The sequence below is a fragment of the Hippoglossus stenolepis genome, chromosome 2 (genome assembly GCF_022539355.2).
Source record: "Hippoglossus stenolepis isolate QCI-W04-F060 chromosome 2, HSTE1.2, whole genome shotgun sequence".
In the NCBI taxonomy this organism is placed as follows: domain Eukaryota; kingdom Metazoa; phylum Chordata; class Actinopteri; order Pleuronectiformes; family Pleuronectidae; genus Hippoglossus; species Hippoglossus stenolepis.
The window spans coordinates 15,251,536-15,260,814 of record NC_061484.1 but is presented as its reverse complement, the minus strand read 5'-3'; the positions used below and the strand labels follow the sequence as shown (position 1 = coordinate 15,260,814).

Here is a 9,279-nt window from a genome sequence, read left to right as displayed (position 1 = left end):
TATCAATAATTGATAATTGATCAGACATATGTTATCTTATTATTATGTGTGCATACATTGCATTACTGCACACATAATAATAAGATAACATATGTCTGATCAATTATCAATTACATAATTAGTTGCCTAGGTTACATGTTATATAACAGTGAAGGTTAATATCAGCCAATAGCACACTGCTCGTGCCCGTTATTCCAATATCACCCAATCAGCTTCCTCGCGGCGATTACTCCAACCAATGGCGCCACGTCAGGAAAGGACAACAGGAAGTGAGCGTCAGGAGACACCACAGCTGCTGAACAAGGGAAGCGCCGCCCAACCCACAAATGATGTCCTCTGTCGAATAGAGGAGCTTTTACCACTCGGACGGCAGCTTTTTTGTTTTGTTTGAAAAGTCGTTCGCAGGTTTTCGGGCCCTGCGGCTTCTCTGCTAGCCTAGCACGCTAACGCCGGCCAGGGCCTCAGAGACGCTAAAGTTAAGCTAGGCTAACAGAGGAGTGGATTTACCTGAGGAGACCGCGGTCCTGGCCGAGGAGAGGAAGGACAACACCGAAATGAGTCAAACAAGGTACCGACCAGTGTAACAGGCTTTTACAGGAGGCACCCGGCCGCCATGAGCTTTTAATAGTAGCTGAATTAGCTGGTCGTAAGTGAGGAGTACGGGAACCTGTGTGGTCACCTGACTGTCAGACCTGGCTGTCAGACCTGGCTGTCGTGTTAGATCCAAGGAAAATCTGTGTTTATTTCAGTAAAAAGGTCAAACGCATCGCTCCTGTGAAGTTACAGTAGAACGAGTCCGTGTCGTGACAGACGCAGGCAGCAGTGTAATAGTATTAGGTGTTTAACAGCCTGATCCACGGTGATGAGTAATGACAGCCACCACAAGCAGATGACTTTCACACACTCTGGTATGGCGCCTGTCAAATGTTAAAGACTCGATGTGTCTATTTCCACAGAAACGTTCCCCTCAGTGTGATCAGTGACTTCACAGCACACAAGTGTTACTCATCAGTTTCAGGGAAGACAGGACGGAGACTTTCCTCCCAGGGTTTCCTTCATTGTGAAAGAAGAAGTGAAAGACTGATGACTTGATTTTTTTAAATACTTACATTGCTGCATTTATTTATACTTTCCAGGAAGTGAGATTCTTCTTCCAGACTCATGATTTTAGTGTTTTCCTGTACAGTGTAACGGAGCTGTGTGATATCCATAAGGTCAGCTGACTGGAGGACGAGTTAATATTTCCTCAAATAATTGATCGATCTTTAAGTTGTCAGTAAACAAAGATAAACGCTCATCACATTACAGGGTAGAGAAAAACACTACACAATTACAATTCTGTAATTCAAAAGAAAATCTCACTTCCTCTAAAAGAATGAATAATTGCAGTGTGACGTTAATATTTCGTGACGTTGTCAGTCAGATTGACTTGTTTTGGCCCAATAGTCCAAAACCCAAAGCAAACTTTAGTATAATTCGACAAACTAATATAAAATTGTGTCAAATGAATGTCAAGATTGAACTTACTTGTCCAACATAAATATAACAGTCATAGAAAACCTAGTATCGTGAAGCTAATCTTGTATTTGTGGGAGCTGAAACCAGCAGATATTTGGCTTTATTAAAATCAGTTGTGATAAATTGTCACTTTACTGTAGATCTTAAGCTCCACTTTAAACTTCTCACAATCTTCTTCATTAGTTTGTTCACTTGTCATTTGAATTGATGGTTTTGTGTTGAAGTTGTAATAGTACAACCAAGAACCTTCTCCTGAGGTTAATCTGTAACATCAGTCTTTAACTTGTTACCTTCTCACTAAGAACTTATTCACAAAAAAGGGTAAACGTTAATCAGGTGCATCAATCGAGTCAAACGCATTGAATTTAAAGTTGTTTCCTTCTGGAGAGCATAAGATTTGGACGGCAGCTAGAAAGATGCTCCAGATTTAACATTGTCTAGTAAGGGGCTTGAAGAAGGAGCCATCAGCCCACGATCAGTCAAGTCAAATGATTCTCTATAGCTCAACATCACAAATATCAAATATGCCTCAGAAGGTTTTACAATCTGTACATCCTCTGTTCTTACAGCCTTTATGTGGAGAAGGGAAAGCTGTACTAAAAATGATTCACAGGGGGAAAACGAAGAAATATCAGGAAGAGCAACATTGTAGGATGATTCCTCTTTTAATCCAGACATTCATTAGATAGAATATAGACAGAGTAAACTAAAGAAGCAATGGCAAAATGAATGGATATAGCCAATGTTGGGTTAGACAGGGTACAGCGATATACTACTGAGTAAGAAAATGTAATTGTAGTAAGTTAAAGAGTTTCACACTAAGTGTAAACAATGATTGGAGTGAAGAGTGTCAACTTTTGTCAACAGTCAATAATTTACCTCATGTCTTCCTTCCTTCCTCCTTTTGTTCTCCCTCTCATTTCTGTTTTGCATTGACAAGCACCAGAGTCCAGCTCTGAGCTCAAGAGGCATGAACTCAGTTTCCCCCTGCACAGCTCAGTACATAGGTGGAGTGATGCAGGATGAGCTGGTGGAGAACCGGAGGCAGCAGCAGCAGCAGCAGCCAATGGAGCGACAGGGCAGCTTTGGTCTCAGGCCACCTCAGACTCCAGATCCCGGGAGAGAGGCGGTCGGAGAGCCCGATGAAATGGACAAACTAAAAGCCAAACTGATGTCAGCATGGAACAACGTCAAATATGGTTTGTTGTTAGCCTAGGAGGAGTGTTGTCGGTGCGACTGTTGTACATGTAGTTTGGCCAGTGTGTATAACTGCATGTTCTTCATTCTGCAGGTTGGACTGTAAAGTCTAAAACCTCCTTCAACAAGATGTCACCAGTCTCTGTCCTGGGACACTCCTATCTGCTGAACAGTGAGGGTAAGTTCTTCACACACCAACATATCTCATAAAGCTGTTATACATTGATCCTTTTGATGCTGAGTAGATCCTGCATATCTTCTCTCCAGATGTTGTAGGTATTTGTGTCTTTGGTTAACCACAAGTGTAAACCCTTTAGCACAACGGAGCAAAAAGAAAAGAAAGCTTTTCTACTTATAGATTTATTTCACAAAATATGAATGTAAACTGATCTTATCTGTGAAGATTCTCAGTCATTCAGATCATGCTATCTTGAGTTGTACATGTGCACATAGGCAACTGGAAACAAGCGAGTCATGAAGATCTAAACTGATCGTTCTGAAATCAGTGAATTATCACAAACAGGTTTGCAGTTTGAGTAAAAATTGTGTTTGGGTTCTCCTTTTGTGTATCTCCCTCTCAGACGAGGTGGAGCGCTTTCGTTTGGCTTTCGTGTCCAGGATCTGGCTCACGTACAGGCGGGAGTTCCCTCCGATGGAGGGTTCCACCTGGACCACAGACTGTGGCTGGGGCTGCATGCTGCGCAGCGGCCAGATGCTGCTGGCACAGGGACTCCTGGTCCATTTGATGCCAAGAGGTTTGTGTCTTTATCTGTCAGGCACCCATATTTCACACTCCCACATAGAAATGAATAGATACATTTACTTGGAAAGTCTCACAGCACCTTTTAACAGACTTGTTGAGCTTGTGCTGCCTGTGTGGTTATTAAAATCCTGTTTTCTCTCAAAGGTGTGACACGTACACATGCATCTCTTCCACCGGTTTATTTACTCAGTTTAAGTTTATTCTGCTTTGTATCTCTCTTCTCATTTACACATTTTCTATGCTTTATTTTTGTTCAGTTTCTTTTTACTGCTAACAGTATTTGACTTCTTGTGTACTGCTTCTGACTTCTGCTTTGTGTATTTATAACCTGCTTTCATTATTTGTCGATGCTAATTAGTTTGGCATTGAATACGTACTGTTAGAAGCTAAACACTCAAGAAATTCAAGAATAAAATACCCTGTTGATTATCAGCCCGACTGTACAAAGCTGTTTTAAGAATATGTTTTCTTTGTGTGTGTTCCCTAGATTGGGCTTGGCCAGATGCTCAGCAGCTGACCGATGTGGACTTTGAGGTGTTCAGACCAAATTCCCCAGCTCGGGCAGGTGGGGTCCCGATCCCTTCTTTCGGGTCCCCACGAGGGTCTAACACCCCTGTGAAGTCCTTGCCAAGCGATCAGGTCCCTAAATCCAGCCAGAAGAAGAGGCCAGAGTGTGCAAGGGACAGACAAGCAGAGCCCGTCCACCACAGGGTGGTCACCTGGTTCGGAGATCAGCCCCTTGCACCTTTTGGAGTTCACCAACTGGTGGAAATTGGTAGAAGTTCAGGGAAGAAGGCTGGTGACTGGTATGGCCCGTCGATCGTGGCACACATACTGCGGTAAGGGCTTTACTCTTTTCTTAAATTACTTACACATTTGACAAAATTATGCAATGATTTAATACGAGTGTTTTTTTCTTTTCAGGAAAGCAGTAGCCAAAACCTGTGTTGTCCAAAACCTGGCTTTATATGTGGCTCAGGACTGTACAGGTGAAATTAACAGATTTCCGTTCACTTCAGAGTTTATGATTGTTACTTTGCTCCAACATGTTCACCATGGAAATATTTCACTGGAGGAAATCTTCTAGACCTTTTTCATTTCTGTCTGACCTCTCTAGTGTACAAAGAAGACGTGGCTCGTCTATGTGATCCGTCACTAAGCCAGACTCCTCCTGATCCATCCAGTGAAACCTGGAAGTCTGTCATCATCCTGGTGCCTGTTCGGCTGGGGGGGGAGGCCCTCAACCCGTCTTACATAGAATGTGTCAAGGTCTGTATGTTCTGTTTCACGCCTCTCACATGTTCTTGGTTTAGAATAATCCTTAAAAATAACCAATAAACTAATAATTAACCAAAATATTTGATTTGCAGAACATTCTAAAGTTGGAGTGTTGTATTGGAATCATCGGAGGAAAACCAAAGCATTCACTCTACTTCGTTGGCTTCCAAGGTGAGAAACGGCCTCCGTATGCTCATGAAAGGAAGGAAGGAAGAAAAGGAATGAATAACATTATGCATACACAGAGGAAGGATCTGGTGTTCTTTGAATACACAATGCAAGAACCAGTGCTGTAGGCAGCATATTTACTTGGTAACATGTGCTTTAGAAAAGTAACTGTGGTTGTTGCATTAAACAGGCTGTTTCTCTTTATTTATTTTTGTATCTGGTCTTTCCTGCTCAACTGCCCTCTGAAAGGTTGCTTAACTAAAACTTATATGTATATATGTAGACTATGTAAACATGAGCAGAGAAACACCGCTCTGCTTCAGGGCAATGTGATAATCAGGAGGCTGTTGCTTGTGGTGCAAGTAAACTCGAGGTGGAACAACCACACTGCCACCATCACAAATGACTGTAGCTGTGTTTCTACAGAGGCTGTGACCGCAGCCAAAATTAATGGATTCCATACGAATGAGATTTCATTGGGTGTGACCAGGAGGTTTAAATCATTCGCAATCATTTTTAACAATCTGTCTGTCAGCAAGATTACCCTAAAACTACTGAACCAATTTCCAAGACATTTTGTGGAGGGGTGGGACGGGACATCATATTTAGGAGCGTATAAACAGGTGCATCTAGGAAATGTTTTCACTTTCTTGAACATGGCGAGACGGGGCATTTGCCAACTAGGTTATGTTTTCATCGGCGTTTGTTTCTCAGTCTGTCTGTTGGTTGGAAGGATTACACAAAAACTACAGGATGGATTTCCACGCAACTTGGTGGAAAGGTGCATTCAGGGAATGAAACCATTACATTTTGCGGATCAGGAGGCAGATACAGGGATTTTGTAGCATTTTCTTTAATATTATGAGATGATATTCATGAGTGTGTGCAGATTCAAATAAAAAGTTGAATCTATTGAATTTAAATGTGGTTTCCTAAGGGGAAGGTTGGGTCTTGGCGAAGGTATGCACTTCTCTGAGTGGCGTTCTAGTTGAATATGTGATGTTGGTTGTGACTGGGATGGTAAAATATGCACAAAAGATTAAAGTCAAGGCAATTTTATTTATAAAGCACCTTTCATACACAGAGGTAGATTCAAGGTGCTGAATCCACCGTGAGTGTCCTGATATAAAAAAACTTCACTTCCTCATGTATTTTTGTAAATCAGGATACAATTCCATTTTTACACAATACAGTAGTAATGGTGACAAACACTCATGCATCTTCATCCATTGTGGAGTGTACACAGGTGTGTTAAAAATGTCAGTAAGATACCATATCTAATCATTTTATGTTCTGTATGAACACTTGTGGTTGCTGGGGAAGGATTGTTTACATTAGACCCTGTCACCAGTTTATTCTGTAGTGACTGTTAGACGGAGCTGTCGCCTATGACTCTGGCATTGGCGTCATCACTCACACTGGTAGTTGCCGTGTGGTTAATTAAATTGATTGGCTCCTGACAGGTGAAGATTTCATACTTTGATGCTGTGTTTTAATTCGTCTTTACAACTTCTCTTCTCTATCAGATGAGCAGCTGCTGTATCTGGACCCTCACTATTGCCAACCTGTGGTGGATGTAACACAAGTCAACTTCTCACTGGAGGTCAGTCACATGTCACTTTTTTGACTTATTCTGATCTGTCCTGACTTTGTAACTCACATTTCAGATCATTTTGGACTCAGGCAACATGACGTTCTCATTCTGTATTGTTTTGACTCCTCAGTCTATTAAGTCAGTGACTTTTATTGAACTTTGTTGTAAAACCCCTGTGTCCCTCTGTCACTTTCCAGTCCTTCCACTGCAGTTCTCCTAAGAAGATGCCCTTCACCCGCATGGATCCCAGCTGCACCATCGGCTTTTACGCCAAGAACAAGAAGGACTTTGAGTCTCTGTGTTCTGCTGTTAATGTAGTGAGTTTTTTACACCCTCCTCCAATAAGAATGACTCTAGTCATAGTTTAGTCATAGTCATTATTTCTGTAATTGATGAAGTGTTAGAGTCACTATCGAGACAAAATGTCAAATATATACAAAAAATGTAAACATAATCTTTTGCGCTGACAGATGATAGATGTTTTCCACAATAAATTTTGAACCAGAATGATCAGCTAGGTAATCAACCAATAATAATTGTTTTTTTGTGGAGGTGTGGGGCATGGCCCAAAGAAGAACCCATTGAATTTATCAAGGATAAACATTTTAATGATTTCTCAGAGAATAATTCATGGATGTTGATGAAAAAAATAGGCCCATTTAAGGGGACTGACATTTATGTGTGTGTGTAATCTAATGCAGATAAAAAAAAAAATCAATTTCTAGTGAATGTAATGTGGTTTCATAAGGGGACTGTTGGGCTCTCTGGGTGTCATTCTACTTGATAATGTGGGAAAATAAGCAGTAATGAAAATAATTGTAGCTCTACATACACTTGTGAATATAGTAAACAGATGAATTGATACTAGTAAATAAGCGTTTAATTTTGGAATATTTGTATTGTCCTTTACTCACTCTACTTGTAATATATTCTCGTGACTGTTATCTTTTTTGACTGAGCTCTTTTGCCCTGACAGGCTCTGTCGTCAACCAAGGAGAAGTACCCCATCTTTACCTTCGTAGAGGGCCAGAGTCAGGACTACGGACTTGAGGGTCACAGCAGCAATCACAGTGGACCTGCAGCCCTCATCCTGCCCCCGGGCAAACTGGGCCGGAGTAACAACAGAAGAAACAGTGACGAGTTTGTCTTCCTCTAAGACTGAGGAGGATGCTCCCCCAGCTCTCACCTGCAGGGGGCAGGAGAGAAACAGTTGATTCCTTTTCTAAAGGAAGGACTTGCGTGTTTCCTTTGCAGCTGCAAGGTGGACATGATGCTTTTTGTACTTCATCACTCTCACTGGTGAACAGACTGTGTGGCTCCTGTCATTACCTCTGTATAGATGGGTATTATAAGCTAGTGGGCTATTAGAGTGGGGTCCTGACTGGAGCATACAATTACTGGAAAAATAACTGTTTGAAGTACTTGAAATATTGTTGATTAACTTTATCAGGCACCTAGAAGAGAACTCAAATTCAAGCGCTTTAAAGTGCTCAACTCAGTCCCCACTCAACTACTGTGTGTCCTGGTCTGAACTGGACAAACTGGAGGAGATGTGTGGTCTACAAAATATTTAATGAGCTCACAGGTCAGGTGAAGGGCTGTCTGATGTTGTATTATAAACCAACTGCTGTACATCTCCTTTCTATTTCATTTATTTATCAGGTTTCAGAGTGTGTGTTAGCGTGTGAGTGAGTCTGAGGGTTTTTGTTGTTCATTTGTTTTGTCTTTAGTAAGTGTACTGGTGTATTTAAGAGTCACGCTGCAACCCACAGAAGTTTCAGATTCTTCCGAGAGCGTCTCGAACAGCGGTAAATAAATAATGGTGTTGCAGACTGGCTCGTTATCACACAGTCAACCCAGGAGCCTCGATCTCGTATGCTTCCATCATCTAGGTCTCCAGTATTCATCGTTAGGATTATGAAACAAGATTATGTTCCCGTTGCTTCAAGAGTTACATCAGCTCCCAGATCTCCTCAGTCATCTTTAAATGTTAAATTGTGGTTTGGATACATTTGTAAAGTAAAACCCAGAACAGCTCTGTTTGCTTATGATGAACAGGTTCCGGGTTTTACTCGGTAAAGTCTGAACGCTGAACAGGGATTCCGCCTGGATCGTCGAGCTCCTGCTGCAATGCCATTTGTGTTTTGTTTGTCCCCTTTTTTACATGAAGGCTACTACTGCAAGTTGCACTACTACTGTTGGTTTGTGTGCTGATTAAACTTCATACACTGGAATCACATCTCACTTGTGTAGTTTTGTATTTCAGAAGAGCTGCACTCTTATTCTGACACGATCACGAGTTCTTTAAAATATCATTTCCTAAGAGGAGTGATTGTGTCGCTGTTCGTTGCAGTGGTAAACTGAATGGTACTGTAATGTTGTCTTCAATTGTTTGGAGATGGAATAATGAGCCATTGAAGCTAATGTGTGATCTGGTGTGTTCACTGTGAACTCAACTAAGGATGTGAAATCTCTTGGCTACTTCAAAAAAGCCTGATGTTAAAACACAGGTTTATTACTTATTACTTATTTGTCTGTGATGATCATCTGACATTTTCGTTTTCACTGCAGATAAATAAGTGTATAAATATATAAACTAAGTGGGTAAATGAAGGGAACTGTGGTAAATGGTATCTGGTGGTTTAACATGGTTTGAGTGTTCTGTATAGAGCACATTACAGCAGACTATGGACTTTGTGTTAACCTCTTCTTATTCCAGACTCTTAAAACAGTTAAAATCACTAGAAATGATTTAAAATAA

General features: G+C 41.2%; 1 protein-coding gene across 3 annotated transcripts; it reads left to right on the top strand.

The window, feature by feature from the left end:
- Positions 1-226: 226 nt before the first annotated feature.
- atg4da (autophagy related 4D, cysteine peptidase a) lies at positions 227-8,757 on the top strand. Of its 3 annotated transcripts, none has more exons than XM_035181292.2 (11): positions 227-568; positions 2,459-2,717; positions 2,810-2,893; positions 3,297-3,470; positions 3,966-4,317; positions 4,403-4,467; positions 4,596-4,747; positions 4,849-4,927; positions 6,451-6,527; positions 6,716-6,832; positions 7,495-8,757. In XM_035181292.2, the coding sequence occupies exons 2-11, from the start codon at positions 2,489-2,491 to the stop codon at positions 7,672-7,674; spliced, it is 1,509 nt and encodes a 502-aa protein (XP_035037183.1). In that variant the 5' UTR covers positions 227-568; positions 2,459-2,488; the 3' UTR covers positions 7,675-8,757. The 3 variants fall into 3 exon arrangements, with proteins under 3 accessions (XP_035037183.1, XP_035037174.1, XP_035037166.1); XM_035181283.2 differs by having other exon boundaries at positions 228-568; positions 2,465-2,717; positions 6,716-6,835; XM_035181275.2 differs by having other exon boundaries at positions 229-568; positions 6,716-6,835.
- The last annotated feature ends 522 nt before the right edge of the window (positions 8,758-9,279 follow it).

What these genes read in the sequence shown, in the direction of transcription:
- atg4da (XM_035181283.2), top strand. Translation starts at nt 2,489, where the DNA reads ATGAACTCAGTTTCCCCCTGCACAGCTCAGTACATAGGTGGAGTGATG. An exon ending in ATGGAACAACGTCAAATATG is followed by an intron (nt 2,718 to 2,809) that starts GTTTGTTGTTAG and finishes TTCATTCTGCAG; the next exon opens with GTTGGACTGTAAAGTCTAAA. An exon ending in TGTGGCTCAGGACTGTACAG is followed by an intron (nt 4,468 to 4,595) that starts GTGAAATTAACA and finishes TGACCTCTCTAG; the next exon opens with TGTACAAAGAAGACGTGGCT.